The 16675-nt window shown below is 38.3% G+C and overlaps 1 protein-coding gene across 1 annotated transcript in view; it reads right to left on the reverse strand.

Moving 5' to 3' along the window:
- LOC113997578 overlaps positions 1–12199 on the reverse strand; it is a 32050-nt gene extending 19851 nt beyond the window's left edge. The window contains exons 1-8 of the mRNA XM_039381544.1: positions 11701–12199; positions 11382–11482; positions 10951–11020; positions 9715–9845; positions 7976–8064; positions 5451–5550; positions 4098–4141; positions 2944–3021 (exon numbers count right to left, since the gene is read on the reverse strand). Of these exons, the coding sequence (XP_039237478.1) occupies positions 2944–3021; positions 4098–4141; positions 5451–5550; positions 7976–8064; positions 9715–9845; positions 10951–11020; positions 11382–11482; positions 11701–12199 (1112 nt within the window). The remainder of the gene's footprint in view (positions 1–2943; positions 3022–4097; positions 4142–5450; positions 5551–7975; positions 8065–9714; positions 9846–10950; positions 11021–11381; positions 11483–11700) is intronic.
- Between the last annotated feature and the right edge of the window lie 4476 nt (positions 12200–16675).

Here is a 16675-nt window from a genome sequence, read left to right on the forward strand (position 1 = left end):
TTTATATTAAAGTGCTCCTGTTTATTTGTTAGTTATTTTGTATATGCATAAACAACACACAGATAAGGTTTTTAAGACTGAAACATGATAAATTCTTTGATTTTTTGTTTACAAGTTAGGAAAAAATCATGCTCTTCAGTCCTTCTTAGCAGTACACTTAAGCCCTCTTCAGCAGTTAAAGACAGAAGAGCCACATGGATTACTATTCTTGGGGAGGAAAAAAAACCAAACAAGGACAGTCAAAGAAATGACCCCAGCCCACCCTCTGCAGTAGGGTTGAGGAGGAGAGAGGCTGCCCTCCAGTGTTCAGTCACCAGAGAACAGTATGTGCATGGGACAGGTTTTCTGAAGCTCTAGTAAAGGTCTGGGACAGGCTTGCAAGACCTGAATGGTGAATGGTCTTGGCTGCAGGAACATGTTTATGGCAGTGGGAAATTTGTATGTGAAAGGTACATTAACAACAAACACACAGATTTAATTTGGCTTCTTCCCCCTCCCATCTGCTAACTTTGTTGGGCTGGTTTGGATTTAACATGTATCAAAGACACTATGATTTATTGAGATCTAAATTATGCACATTGACTTTCAGGAGGCTGCTAAAAATGTCATTTTTCATAAATGAGGAAGAAATCATTAATAGACATAGTCAAGTAATTTCTGTAAACTGTCAGAGCTCTGCTGACTTACTGCCAAAATAATTAGTGTTGGTGGTAGTAGGTATGACATGTTTTAGTCATTACTGAGACTATGAGTTACCATATTATTGTATATTATTATGAATGAATTATGTCCATGCATTGAAAACAGATTCAGATTGCTTAAATAACAAAAATCCCAAGTCACCAAGTTTCTTTAACTTAAGGGGACAGGTTACTACTAAACTATCAAATGGAAACTCCATTTTTCTGCAGCCCAAAAGCTTTCATAATATTTCCCCTTCATGCATTTGGGCCTAAATACAGTAAGCACTTATTTATCAGGAAACAAATTAAACAACTAATTTCCTCCCCTCCTTCCTTCCTCCCATATCCTAAATGGATGTGCTGGATCACAAGTCCACTTCAGTCAGTGAAGTGGATCTCCACTCTGCATCTCCAAACGTAAAAACAAAGCTCACATGTTATTTTGGTTTTGCCTAGTTTTAGGAGTTTATCACATAGACTGATGTGTCACATGGTTTTAGTTCAAGAATTTCATCAATTAAATGTCTATGACTTTGAACTTGCAAACAAAACCATTAGTTTTAAGGCACCATGATTAAATTTTTACCAGACTTAAACTGAAGGTAAATAACTAACTGTTATATTAGCACAAATAAAATCAGGTATGGTTCCAAAGTATTCACACAGCTTGATGGGGACAAGGTAACAGAGCAGTATCAGGTGCTAAACTTCTATATTAATAGAGCACCAGTCAGCTCTAAGCCACAAGTCTACTATGATTTTAGACATAGTTCTATGATTCTTATAGACATAAAAGTATTAGCTATGCATATCCATGTATTATACTCATCTGTAAAATTAACTACTCACACTCCAGTAGCTCACAGCTTAATATACTCAAACTTCCTTTTTTTTTTTTAAACCAGACTGATATTCCTCACAGAAAAATCCTTAACAACCTGTCAAACATTTTAATAAGAAAATTAGTATTCTGGTTTTTTTACTTTCATTCTTTATAAAGCAAGGTCTTCTGGAGTCACAGAAGATTTTAAAAATTTTCATAAGACATCATCATAAAATCATTGGGAGATACATCAGGAGTAAGATTAGCAGTTATAAATTTCCAAATCAAATAGAGCATCTTGTTACTATAAACTGTCTCATTTGATTTCCCGTAAAACACAACAGTGAAAAGCGAGTGCAGTTTGTTCAGGGCTAGTATACTTCTAAGAGGTGAGAAGAAATGTCTGACTTTGCTTCTTTCAATGCCATACATGCCTTTACCTTTAAATCAGCAGTGTTCAGGAACTCACAACAGCAGAACACATCTTTCAGGATCACACTCTGTACCAGAAGCAGTCACTATAAGAAGAAGAAAAAAGCCTGGCAACCCCCTAGGGCTCCTCAGATCGCAGGGCACTGCTGCTTCATCCACCTGGACCACAGTCAACTGGGGAACAGGAACACGCTGTATTAAAGCCACCCTTCTCTCCTGCATCTCCCCACTGCTCTTCAGCCCTGTCCTCCACCACACAAAGAAGCACTGTCTCTCTCATGATACAGCACAGGACAAGATTCCTCCCTCTCATCCCAAGAAATACAGGAATAAACTGGAACCAGAACCACTTGCCTTTGCAAAAATGTATTTCCCAACTACTTTGAAACACAGGCTGGTCAAAAGCAGGTTCCATCAGCAGGGAGAAGGACACACCTACATGAAAGTCTAATTCAATAGGTCTGAAGACAAGATACATGTAAGTTTTTGAAAGAACTGACTATTCAACACATTTGAATGGTGGTGATCAGGTTATACAGCAGGACAGGACTACGGCATATATTCATTCCTACCATAGTAAATTATATAAAACTTGTCACTGACCAGTAGGCAAATCTGACCTAACTAAAGACTAATATAACAGCATCCAAAATATCAATATTGTCTTTTTCATTACAGTCACACCTGACAGTCAACAACATATCTTTTCAGAAAGCAGATGACAACAAAGGAAATAGTCTGAAATAGGAAAAAAATAATCAAAGGGCTAATTTTTTTTTCAAAATTTACTGAAGTTAACAAAAGAAAGACCCCTGTTGACCGAAAAGGAAAACTGCACTAGGAAGAACAGACCTTGTAGAAAAGTTGAGGCAGCAAAATATCAAGAGGCCCATATTGCCTCCCCCAAAAGAGTAAGGTAGAAACAGTTCTCATAGCACAGATATAAGTAGGAAACCTCATCTTTGGTCCACTACAAACACGGATACTGATGTCAAGATTACCTACCAGTCGGGTACTGTGTGCCAATCAGTGAATATTCCACCTGTACACTGAGCACCACATTCAATGAGATGACCTGCAAGACTGGGATAATGGCATTCAAATAACTAAATATTCTGTAAAATCAAGTTTCACAAATCCAGCTTTAAAATATAATGGTACAAAGGAAATAAAGGTAAATAACAGAACATGCTACTTTTCCGTCCATAAGCATCTAATGCAATCATAAATTACACATTAAACATAATACGGGATTTTGAAAGATGAATATAAGTAGTTGAAAGGACTAACCTTTACATGAAGAATTTTCCTGCAAAAAATAACCTAAAAGATTATCTAACACCTAAAAACAAGTTTCCCTGGTCATTTCAAGAAGTCTTGATCTATATTCAGTATCTTAAGTAGTCTGTGTGTAACTAAATATGCAAAGCTCATTTTTAAATCAAGAGATAAAAGATCTCACTTCTAATGTGAAGCAGAGAATGTATGATTATGTATTACTATTTTCAAATTTTGATTGCGACATAAATACTCAACAGAATTATGGAGAAAAGCTTCATCTCTCTGCGGAGCCAGAGTTTCTCTCCACATTTATTATTCTCAAGGAGGTTCTAGCACACTGGTATTCTCAGGCCATCTAGGTAGTTATTTTTTTACGGACTTCAACTCAGATAGATGACGAAGAATGTTAAATTAGATGACAGAATTTTATCCTGTGCTTTCTGCATCAGATTCCTTACCCTAGGACTACAACTAGGGTTTGTAAGTAGGAGTACCGACATTGAGCTTCTGCAAAACCATAGAGGGACCTGCCACCATCCCAACTATCAGCAGTGATTGCCCACCAGAAAAAGCTGGGAATCACTGGTCTGTACTGTAAGATTTCATCTCTTGACACCAAATGAACAGGAAGTTAAGCCGTTAAATAAAATCATTCAATCCTTTCCTCCTTTTGTTATTTTAAGCTGGTTCCAGAATGACGCTTCTATAATTTCAATTCCAAGCAAGAATACTGAGTCTTAAAAAAGAACCCAAAACCTAACAAAAACATTAAATTAATTCAATGATAATACAAAACATCACTAAGTGCTGAAAAAGTTGGTATCTTGACATTGTGATATGAAATACAAATTTATCCAATTTCTTTTTATATCATTTACCTTCCTGCAGCTAGCAAGTCGTATTCATCCCTATTCCAGCCAAACTAGAAGAAAAATACAAGTATTTTAAATATATGAAAGTTTCATAGAGTACAGAAAACTGCACATAGCCCATTCGCTGCTTTCAGTAACAATGTATGGGATATATTTTTACTTAACTGTAGAAATCTAAATTGGCAGGTGTTGTACATGGATTTGAGTTCCTATACAGCATATTATCAAAAACGTCTCTTTTATTTCCTCTTACTGATACACACAAGAAAATACAAACTCTTAAAAGTCATACCCTCTTAAAAAAAATTGGAAGTGCAACATTCATATTATTCAAAACCTGCACAACTCAGAGGTTTAAAGATCTAGTACTTGTGTCACAGAAACAAACCCCTATGTTCTTTTCAATTTTTGAAAATTGTCAGTTCCTGGAGTACTACTAGTCATCCTTAAAAACTAGAAGTATGCTTTCTGTTTAACTAGAAATTTTAACTAGAATGTTTTCCTGAAGTTCAACCCAGTGCAAGCAATAGAGTAAGTTTCTTATTTAGCCCTTTGCAGAAATCTCCCTAAAATCTTTCAATAAATTAGATGAGGTCTCTCTGGAGTAGATAATACACACTGACAATTGTTATTTTCAGAATGTAAACAGCTAGGAATAAAGTAACAAGTTATAATGGCAATAATAAATAGGAGAATTTAGATTAGGCAAGGTTTGACATGTATGAAGAGTATGATGTTTTAGAAAGCATATTTGTAACTAGACACTAACACATAGCCTCATATTTTTTTTTAAATATGCACCAAAAGAGAGTTTCCATATTTCAATGTCTGATCATTCACAAAAATTCATGAAAATCTATTCAAAATACTTCAAAAAACTACACACCTCGCTGGTATAATTTGTTGAATTTCAAGGAGCTCGAGACATGCTGCATTGAACTTGACTACTCAAAACAAAACCAGTGTTTTAGAACTCTCATGTGCTCCCCCCTCCAACCCAAAATGAACTCTACTATCGACACCTTGGGGGGTAAAAAAAAATATACTCGTTTCTTAATCTTGAACACGAAATGTTAAAGAAGCAGGAGGGGGAAAGAGTGAAATACTGTTGAAACAGAGTAAGACTTCCTTAACTGAAATGTTTTCCAGCCTTACAGTATACAAGTTAAAATATCCCTGCTATATTTTTAGGAGAAGTGAAAGCTAGCATCTTGTCATGCACCTAAGAAAAAAATACAGACACTCATTACTTTTAATTTAGTATCTACATTTTCACAAGGAACAAAAATTGACTAACAACGACTGCTGAATATTGATTCACCTATATTAATTATCATATGGAAATTAACTTGTACTTACAGAATGAATGAGTGGTCCTAATACAATCCCACTGTCAACACATCTACCCGTCACAACAATATCAGCTCCAAGGTCTAGAGCCCTGCTGATTGGTCTTGCACTAAAGATGATAAAACACAACAGTAAGAACTTCGACATTTTAAAGCATTTCCTGCCACACGCAGATTAAAAATCACTTAAAAATCCCCTAGGAAGTCAATAAAATCAACTTTAACAACTAATTTGTCACTGTGTATATACGACAAGACTATTTTAAAGAGCAGTCATGAGAACACTATCGAATTCAGGTACCCAAATAACATAACTGAAACACTTGTCTTGATGCTTATAAAAACTGTCTTAAAGTGCACAGAGGGACACTTCTGTTATCAATTACAGAAAATAGTGTTTTTCAGAGATTCATTACTCATTTCATTTGTAGATGAGTGTAAAAAGATGAACATTCTTTACAGAGAAAGCTTGGTGACTTTGCCCTCCAATTTTAAACCTTTCAGATCAATTTAGCTAAGTGCTTCCAGAACTTGCAGTATCGATCGACTTCAAGAGCACTGTGCTGTCATTATTTTTGAAGAAATTCTGGCAACAGATTTTAGAGACTGATCAGGTAAGAGTCGTCCCACTCAAAATTAGTCAGGCCTAAAAATATTCACCCAGGTGAACTACTCAAGTTTATACACCTCAGTGAGCAAGCCTTGACCAGACTGCACAGGTCCTGGTTTCTGAATCCGTGCTATCTACTGGATCCTTCTATCCTTCGTGAAATAGGCAGCTTAAAAAAATAAAACAATCCACGTGTGCCTTGAAGAACAAAGCCAAGAGATTTTTTTTTTCTACAGTTTCTATAGATTTAGCCCCGATTTTGTCAAGGGATAGAGGTAAGTTAGAAGACACCAAAGTTCTCTAAGTGATGTAAACATAAAATGTACTTCCCCCCCCTCCAGTGCTACATAAACCAAAGGATACTAGCTAGAACCACAAGCAAATATAAAGCATACAGAAACAATTCACATCTTTGGGCACAGTGTTAACTAACAGGTAAAAAGGAAAAATGGGGTTTCTGCACACATACAGGACACTGATAGACAAACTGCATAACTGCGTTTAAAAAGCAGTAAAAGCCATTTGGCTTATACTGTCAAAAATATAATAGTTCACAGAATTCCTAATAGCCCAAAGGAAAAGGGACAGAAGAAACACTTCAGAACCAATAAGCAAATGAAAATTTTTCTGATGGAGTTTACACACTTGAAACAAGAATCAAAGTGTAAACATCAAATTTAGAGAATTAACAGTGCACCATCTACAGAAATTACAGATTTCACCCAATGCACTCTCCTGTTGACTTGTTTTAAAGGCATATATAAACTTATTATTTGCTTTATGAATAAACATCCACTGCTGATGGTGTCAAAGGAAAATGTAATTTAGGAAACCACTAATTTAGGAGGCTGGTAATAGCTTTACGTTGCAACAGAACTGAGATTAAGTCCTCCGTAAAGAAACACCACTTTTATTAGAAAACCAAAGCGAGAGCCTGCTGTTCTGTTAAGGAAGCAGAGACAGAGGTAACAGCTTTTTTAAATCCAGCAACAACAGAAAACATAAAAGATTAATTTAAAAAGACTAATTGTTAAAAGGTTCTTATTTTACAGAGGAAAAACACGTTAGGCACAGCCATACACTGCTATCTGTCAATGACGCATTCTAGAAAGTGCAATGATAACGACAAAAGAGACAGCACACCAGTTTTTACATTAAGATTAATACCAAAGGGGGGACTGCGCACAGTTTAGAAAAACACCAAGCATAAATACAGAAGGGATGATATTTATGACTAACATGGAAGACAGAAAAGCAAAAACAGAACCATAGAGATCATCATCTGTAAGAGATGCACTTGACCATTGTCCCTCTTCTCAGTCTTTTCCCTTTGATAGATCTGATTGATTCATCTGAAGTTGATGGTGACAATAAAAGTGCAACTGTTAACAAACAGGTAGCCAGAACACTTGCTTTTAGAGATATACTGAAAGCCTTTAATATCATGATGGAGGCAAGGGAGATCTTTCAAAACAGTGATTCCTGAAAAGCCAGTTTCCAAAACTTCAACAGCGTAAAGCCTGACACGCACTAATGGAACCTCCTACAGCACTCCGAGTACGTCCCAGTACTTGAAATCCTCAGTTGCACTTCTCTAGTGCTAATATCATAAAATACTCCATGCTGCAACAGAATACACAGCACATGAAAAAGCATTTTTGTGATCGTTGTAATTCAACTAAAACTGTTTTGGCTTGAACTAAAACCCGAGCATTCACAGATGATGTAGTGCTAAAGAGTTGTAAATTCAAGGTTGTAAATTAAAATTTATTTACAAGTTACAATTTTTTTTTCTGGTTGCTTGAATAATTCAAAGGTGAACCTCATACACTAGTTAGTTCTAACTGCAAAGTAAAACAAATTCATGTACTCAATTAGTTAAAACTGTTTGTCCATAATAAATAAAACCTGATAAAATAACTCACCCAAGATATACATTCATGCTGTGAATATTCTCTGGAAATGGTTTGCCACTCTCTAAATCAGTGATACCAGCTCCTTTTAAGTTCTCTTTCTGTTAGAAAAAAAAACAGAACACCAATCTATGAGTATTTTGAAGTTTCTACTGTAAGCCTTTTATTAGTATCAAACAACAGATCCACTCCACAGCAACTCCAAGCAAAGTATAATTATTCAAATTACCAACAATACAAATCAGTTGAATGGTTAAAAGCCTTAGACACACTTTTAACCATAACTTTTCCAGCATGCAGAAAACTAAGTCAGTCTTCGAAGTATGCTAGTTCATTCACAGATGATCAACTACAATGAACTGGCATATTCTCTAGTCTTTTAAACTGTCTTTAATTGCTGTAGGATTTAATAAATCAACTCCTGCAAGCAGAAATGTGTCTGCCACACCTGAAATGTGTCATGGCCAGAGAACAAGGCTGATCCTGCAGCTTCTCGTGATACTTCAAAGAGGTTGTGTTTTCAGAAGAGTAGGGGGGGGGGTGTTTTTGACCATGCATTATGAGGCAGCTTGGCAGTCCAGTGGATGGAGGCAACAATGACTGCATAAACACAACGTATAATACTAGTTTACAGGTGGGATCTGCAATGTCAAAAAAAAAAAACAACCTTCCACTCTGAATTAATTTGGTGTTCTATGTTAATGACTTAAACCCTCCAAACCACAAATAATATATCCTAGTATAGTTTAGCATATTTGGTATCAACAGTAAAAGTTGCCTGTAGTCAGTAAAAGTTGTCTCTTTTTTGTTCCTGTAAGCTATGTGCTGACAACAGCATAGAAAATAATGCATTTCAGATCAGACATGTTCATAACAAGCTCAAATAATGACCACTTCACTGTTGTACCAGTAACGAAATTCTGGAGAGCAGACAGTAATTTTAGTAGGGCAGAAGTTTCTTAAAGAAAGTCCAAGCACCGCACATAATTTGCAAATAAGGAATCTTACTTGACCATCTTCCACATTCAATAGCATGCAAGGAGTAACAGATCCTAAGCAGATAAATAATTTTCCAAGTCACAGGCAGAGATTTAACCATAGTGCAAACCTCTCCCCTCTTAACCACTATCAAGATATAAACCGTCTTCCCAGTACCTTTTCAGGTAAGACCAACATTTTTTTGGAGACTTCATAAATAAAGTGTAACTCTTTAAGTCAAAAAATCCCTTATGTTTCATCTTTCAATTTTATTTTTTTTTAAATATTTAAACTTCAATCTTCCCACTTAATATTACCCTAATGGCTGTAAACTAGTTACTTAAAAACAGAAAACCAGCTACCTGTAACCAAAGGAACATCAGGAAATCCATGTAAATTACTAAAAAGAAGCTAGAAGGGATATATTTGAATGCATGGTAACAACACCATATTTAGAAGATTTAACATGCAGGATTAGTTAGTTTAGACAGAAGCAATACGTAACAGCACATACTAGCTTCTCCTGAAGATCAGGCAGACCTTATATCATATTCACAGTTTGCTTCAAAAATCTAAATAGCAGATCCACAAGCAGACCCATCCCCATCCCATACCAAACATAAGATGCGCCAAGAATTGTTTTCATGCATTAAGAAAATTAAGGAACAACTTCCAGATACTTTTAATAGTAGACTACTGCAATAAAGATACACAAAATAAGTTCCCATGCTATACAGACTAATGCTACTAAGGCTTAAGACAAAGCAGAATACCTCACTCATTAGATCATCTCCAGCAACAACAGCTATTTTCAAATCAACATCTGCTTTCTTTGCCACATCCTGAAGGGCAGCTGCACAAGCAAGTGGATTAATTCCACCAGCATTACTGATGACACGAACACCTTATATTAAAAAAAAAAAAAAGAAGGTAAATTCCAAAGGCAGCACAATCACCTATATTTTAAAAACCTTAAGTGTGCTGAAACACAAGCAAGGTATCATCTTGTAAGGTGGCAGATATCTAATCAAGTAAAATACTAAAATCACATTAAAATATGAACCCCATTTAACCTGTCAAAGGATCACTAAAAGCCAGTACAAAATTGTTTACAGAAAAATAATTATTATAGATATTTCTCATCTTTCCTTTATGCATGGAAGGAGAAAAATGACCAAGAAGACACATACTGAAGTAGAAAGACAGTATAAAAAAATCTCCTATAGGAACAGTATTGGACACCAGTCATTCAAACATCCATGCTCCGCAAACAACTGCATTTTAGTAGAAATGTGCATCTAACTAAAAATTCTGTACTGTTTGCAAGGCATTAGGTTCTCAGAAGTAAATCCCTTTCTTCTCTCAAACTCAGAAAACTGTGAAGCTGTACTAATGTAAACAAGCAAAAAAGTGATCAGAAAGAGGTACTGTAAAATTACACTGAAAACGTCTAGATCTCATGCTTTAACAAAGATCTGTAAAGCAATCTTCAATTTACAAACTAAAGCCACAGTAAGAAACTCGTGGAAATATATGTATATATTTATAACGATAGCAAACATTTTAAATTAGCCCAATTTAAACTTCACCATCAGACCTGTAACTCAAATCTATTACCATGTGATTTTTCATAGTTATCTTAGAATGGTTTGGGTTGGAAGGGACCTTAAAGATGATGTAGTTTAAGCCCCCTGCCATAGGCAGGGACACCTTCCACTAGACCAGGTTGCTCAGAGCCCCAGCCAACACTTCCAGGGACAGGACATCCACAACTTCTCTGGGCAACCTGTTCCAGTGCCCCTCCACACAGTAAAGACTTTCTTCTTAATACAGAATCTAAATCTACCCTTCCTTCAGCTTAAGGACATCCCTCCTTGTTCTATCGCTACATAGCCTTGTAAAAACTCCCTGTCCAACTCTCCTGTGGTACCCTGTACAGACTGTCTCAGCCTATCTTCATAAGCAGGTGAAGTTAATTAACATACAAACTCATACAAACAACAGCATACCTTTCCTGTGAATATCTTTTATATACGGAGCCATGGCAGTGGTGACAAAATCCGGAGTGTAACCTAAAACCTGAAATAATTAAGAGCTATAACCATCTCTTAGGGGTAGGTCAACCCAAGCCCTTTCCTTGCTTAACAGGGAAAACAGGGAAGAACAACCACCTCTCAAAATGCTCGGACAATACGAGCATTAAGCCATGTCATACAATGCCATAAAATGACATGACTTTTACTATATGAAACCGAGTAGACGAAAATAAATATATACACACAAGTAAGAAGTATATGAAAGGAATCGTATCACCGTAACCAGACATGTCTTAAGCAGACTCCGGGTGCGAGTTGGGCTGAAGGGAGAGGTCGGGAAATACCGGAGCGCGCCCGCCCCAGCCAAGCCCGGCACGCTGCGGCTGGGCACCGACTCTACTTACGGGAGACCGGGCCCTGGCGGCCGTCAGCAGCGACATGGTGATCTCGGACAGGTAATCGAAGACGAGGAAATCCAGCTTCCCTCCGTACAGCAGCTGCGGCACTGTCGGGCAAGGCAGAGCGGGCCGTCAGCACGGCGGCACCCCCGGCGCGTCCCGCCCGCCCCGGCCCGGCGCTTACGCAACGGGGCTGTTTGTGCCGCCCGCAGCCAGCACCGCCCGCCCCGCGGCCCCGCCAGCCCCCGACCCCGGCCACGGCCCCCGCCGGCTCTTCCCGCAGCCCCCCGGGTAGCCGCTGCCGCCGGCGGCCCCGCCGCCACACCTGCGGCCGCCGTGTCGCCCCAGAAGCCCGAGGCGCAGCCGATGCGCACGGCGGCGCCCGCCGGGGGCTCGCAGCCCGCGCTGCGCCGGCGGCTCCAGCGGGGCGGGCGGACGGCGGCCCCCAGAAGCCGCGGCGCCCGCGGCCCCAGCAGCGCGGCGCAGCTCATGGTGGCGGCGGGCAGCAGCGCGGGCACCACCCCGACCGCCGCCCCGGCCGCGGCCGACCAACAGAGCGCCGGGGAGGGGCCGGGGAGGGGCCGGAGGCCTGCGGAAGCGGCTGGGGAAAGGGGCGGGAGAAAGTCTATAAATCGTGGGCGTGCCGGGCAAAGTGATTGGAGCTGTGGGAGTGCGGCTGGGCTTGGGTAGCCTGGGTGAAAGGTGGCCGGCAGTGGCGGGGCGAGCCTAGGGCGTGCACAGTCGGGCCTTCGGCTTTGGTTTGGGTTGTATCCTGGCCTAGGCCAGACATGGATCAATGGCAGGAGGGTGCCGGGCTGTCGCATCCCCGAGGTGCTGCCCCGAGGGCACCCGTGTCACTACCGAAGCAACAGGCGGTGTGTAGGGGGATAACCTTAAAAGTGGAAACGCCTTTCAGGTTGTGATAGCTTCCAGAGCATGTCAGTCTGATTATGAAATCTTCATGTAACCCTCTCCTGAATACGAAATATGTTTATTAAAAAGTGAGGCTGTCTGTGGGAGTGCATGTCTCAGTTCTGACAGGAAAGGTTTCTCAGGTTCTGCGTTGAATTTCTAGTCTGTGGGCATGAGATAAGTGTCACCAACCTAGGAACTTGTGCCGTATATGAGGAGGAATCAGAAGTCGGAACTGGAGGGCTGTGTCCGAACGTCTCCACTGGAGGCTAATCACGTATCGGTACTTCAGAGCTACTCCCTGTCTGACATGAACTGAAGTCATGTGAAGGACTATTGACTGATTCAGTCTTACGTACTAATTCGATGCAATAATAGCCAGGCCTCCCTTAACACATACACTTATATTTCATGAATTATCTCTTGCAAATGATACAATAATAAAACCTGATGTCTTTGCAGGAGTGCTGAAAAATACAACGTTTGGTGCAACATTGACAATACTATGTATGTGATGACGAGAGGGGGTTTAGTGATGTAAGAAGTAACCATGTTGAAAACAAATAAACAAGTACTTTTGAAAATTGTTGATGAAACTTCGGTTAGGCTAAATTCAAATTGCAATTATAAATAATGCAGTTGAGAGAAGATAGAAAATAGTCATGCTGGGATCTTAGAATTTAGTTCTCTATTTAGTGAGGTACAATGTTTTCCTATTGCAAAAAAAGGCTTTAAGGACCGTCTTCCAGCGTTCTTAGTGCCGCTAAGAATGCTAGAAGTGATGAACAATTTCTGTCCTAAGTTATTAAAGAGGCAGAACCAAAGATGTCACAGAGAAAGAAAATTTGGTTCCCTACACATAGCAAGGACCTAACTTTTGATTATTAAATTATTAAATACTTAATTATTATGTTGAAATTTTGCAAGGTTTGAGTCCTTATAAACTAGTAAACATCCAAATAATCATGGGGGGCGGGGGGGGAACATGTTATGTATGCATAGTTTACTCCAGCTTTGTCCCAAATATATGTAATAAATAGATATAATGAATATATGTGTTATTACTTTAGCTTTATCCTAAATATATATTTATTGTAGCTCCTTAAAGTAAACTTTGAAGCAAGAACCTGAAGAGAGAACTGTCTGGTATAAAATATTCAGCTATCAGTATAGACATAAAGATAGATACTTTCTGTAGTTAAATTTTTAAAGTGTCTTTCCTGTGTGTTTCTATACAGAATACTTTGCAGTAAGATTCCAACATATTGCAGTATAGCAAGAAACATGGCTAATCCTCAGCAAATCATGCAATGGTCTCAAATCCTGTGGTGAAATTCAGATGCAGTTTACCTTGGCTGAGATACCATAACCAACATGCTGCAGTCCTCACATCTGTGCTTTAAATACACATTAAAAAGAAATGCCACTGACAAACAGAATCATTTCTAACCTATGAGTGTAAGTAAAACTTCCACTGAAATGTCTTGGGCCAAGATTTCATGCTGCACAACTGAATTTCTGGACGTTGGAAGGCCTGGCTGCTCACACCAAGTGACCCAGAGGCCGGTAGATGGCTGTGTTTCACCTCTGTCGGCAGCCGCCTCGCCTGCAAAACAACCTCTGGCCGCAGAAGGTGCCGTCGGCTCCTACCAGCATCCTCTGTGCTGCACCAGGCAGAGAGGCAAATGTGTGCGTTTCACCCCATTTGGACTAACAGAGCGTTTTATCTATATTAAGATATAAATATTCGCATGCACATGTGTACATTGGTAGAACAGTCTTGTAATATAGAGGAGTGCTTTATTCTTTTCATTTCTTTCAAGTATTGTCATAGCGTGGATTTTGAAAGCGACTGCTCATGGTTCTGTGAAGGACTGGATCTTGCTTTGTCAGAAATCATTTCAATGCCCTTATGGAACCTTAAATACAGTTTTAGCAAATTTGCATATGGATGTTGATGTGTGTGAGAAAGAATTAATATCCAATGTGTATAAAATACTAAGACACACCTATTAGTTGATCTGCCAAAAACATGAGGAAAGGATTTAGGATTGTTTCTATTATTTGCAATGGTGCACTGATGAAGGGATCAAAGCCTGTATTCTGTTGGTTCCCCCAGCAGTTTTGTTTCTTGCACAATTTAGACTTGTCCAAAAGTAAGTAAGTAGGCTATTTTATAAGCTTGTTGAGATTCCAATAAATAATCTATTTTTCGCAATAGTAGTTTATTCACTACCTCTATTCTCTCAGCTTGATTATTCAAATTATTTTTTTAAAGACTGAGTTTTCATTATCATCATCATTCCATCATGAGCAGTAATGATTAGCTCAGAGCCTATAATTTCGTACATGAGGTTAGGATTGTTTTGATGAAAACAGAGGCAAATTATTTAGAGGTTATTTTCCAGGTAGGCTTGGGAGGCGATGTTCTGTCATGGTCAAGTCTTAATTTTAGGATTTTGGGCTTCATATGATTTTACAGATTTTAGGAATAGTTTATTGCTCTTTGAGGACATCAGATGGCGCTGTGTGGTTGTCAGTGAAGCCCAAAAGAAACTACAATCAGTAACAAACCCATGTGAAATTCATACGCAGAGTTGCTAGTGAAAAATGTGACTGTATTTGTCACGTTTGGTCTATATGGGGGATATGGGTCCACAATAATAGCGGCCATAACTCAGTCACGTGATAGGAATCCATTGCTTAATGTACAGCTTTTAAGAGTAAGCCAGTTTCTGAATTCCTCTCATCAGCTGTGAGAAGAAAGGGGGGGGGGGGGGGGGGAGAGGGGGGAAATCTGGATTTAATTTTTATGCTGGAGAAAGAAAAAGGCTACAAAGTAAAAAAAAAAATAAATAAAGAGGATAATTTTTTCCTGTTGATGGTTCAAATGATCAGTCTGAGATTCTATTTCCTTCAGTGACCCTAAATACTTATATTTACTTTTAATAGGCTAGTGCCATTAATGTTTCATACATAGGCCTGTGCTTCTCTCCCTGTAAACAGATTTGTGCACCATCATGGAGCACAGATGTAGTGCAAAATAAATGTGAAATTCATTTTTCTACTTCAATCATCCAGAATTAGTATCACTCAGGCCTAATTTTGGAAGTCACAGAAGACAACACAGAGTACATTTTTCCAAAGCAACTATACTTTCCATTATATTTCTAGGATTTTTCTGACAGTCAGGCTTCCTCTGATTGCTTAAAAAAGTACAAGCAAAGTATTTCACAGGCTGGAGGTTTATTGTGAAATATATTACATTTTTGCTATGTTTCTTTTAATGTCATTGTAAATAAGTTCCTGTTCAAACAATAGTTTCAGCATATATTTTAGTTTATTGAAGTAGGCTTTAGTTTATTGAGGCTCTGTCCTCTCAACTAATTACAAAATATTCAGCAAATATTTGAATTTACTACTTATCTCATTCCCTCAAATTGGTGCATTTCTTTGTTTAACAAATGGAGTTCACTGTTCTTGCCCTCAAGGTAAAGTATACACTGCAATCTCTCCTCTGCAGACAGTCTGAATACCAGCCTTTCCTAAGTGAATCAACAGTTGAAAATGATCTCTGTAAATCAGTAAAGAGAGAGAATTTGCCATGTTGCATGTAATACCCCTATTTAAGGCACAAACAACTCAAAGCTCAATAATGATATTTCACTGAACCCAAAACATGGTTTAGGGTTTTGTAGTAATTTAGTAGATTTTTATCACTTTGAAGTATAACATCCTGTGCTCTGGGACTCAGAAAAACCTGTCAACAACCTGCCTTGTTGACAAAACAACAAAATGAGTTATCTTCTGAACTATATTGACCGCATTCCTTTATATCACATTCCTGGGTTTTTTAGATATATGTCCTCTCCTAATACTTTATGTTTTGAATGAAGTTTAAATAAAATCTTAAATGTATGAAATTAAGTAAATCCTAAGGAGAAACACTATAAAATTTTTCAAAAATAAGATAATAGCTCTTTCAAAGCATCAAACATCTGGCTTACAGATATGAAGTATTTTCAGGAGTACTATGAAGTGCCTTGATTTTTGGCCTTTTAAATTGTTAAATATTTTTTAAAATTTGTCTGCAATAATATTTGAAGACAAAATAAGAACTATGTGTTAAAGCAATAATCCTTGATTATTCTGTGTGGAAATCAAAAGATCTTTTAGGTTGTTATATTATCTACAAAACGTGCTGACTTTTAGCAGTCACAAATCAATGTAATCTCCATGTTTTGATTTCAGAAAATGCATTATCCCATAATTATTAAAGAATGCACTCTAAAATGAGTGAAAGTACCTCTTCTGTATTCACAGTGTGCATGCAGCAAAATACCCCATAAATTCTTTCAAAATGGAAAGCTCTGACTGACATGAAATAC

This window comes from Pipra filicauda, unplaced genomic scaffold, assembly GCF_003945595.2.
Source record: "Pipra filicauda isolate LSUMZ 115617 unplaced genomic scaffold, ASM394559v2 scaffold22_size4397567_pilon, whole genome shotgun sequence".
Classification (NCBI taxonomy): Eukaryota; Metazoa; Chordata; class Aves; order Passeriformes; family Pipridae; genus Pipra; species Pipra filicauda.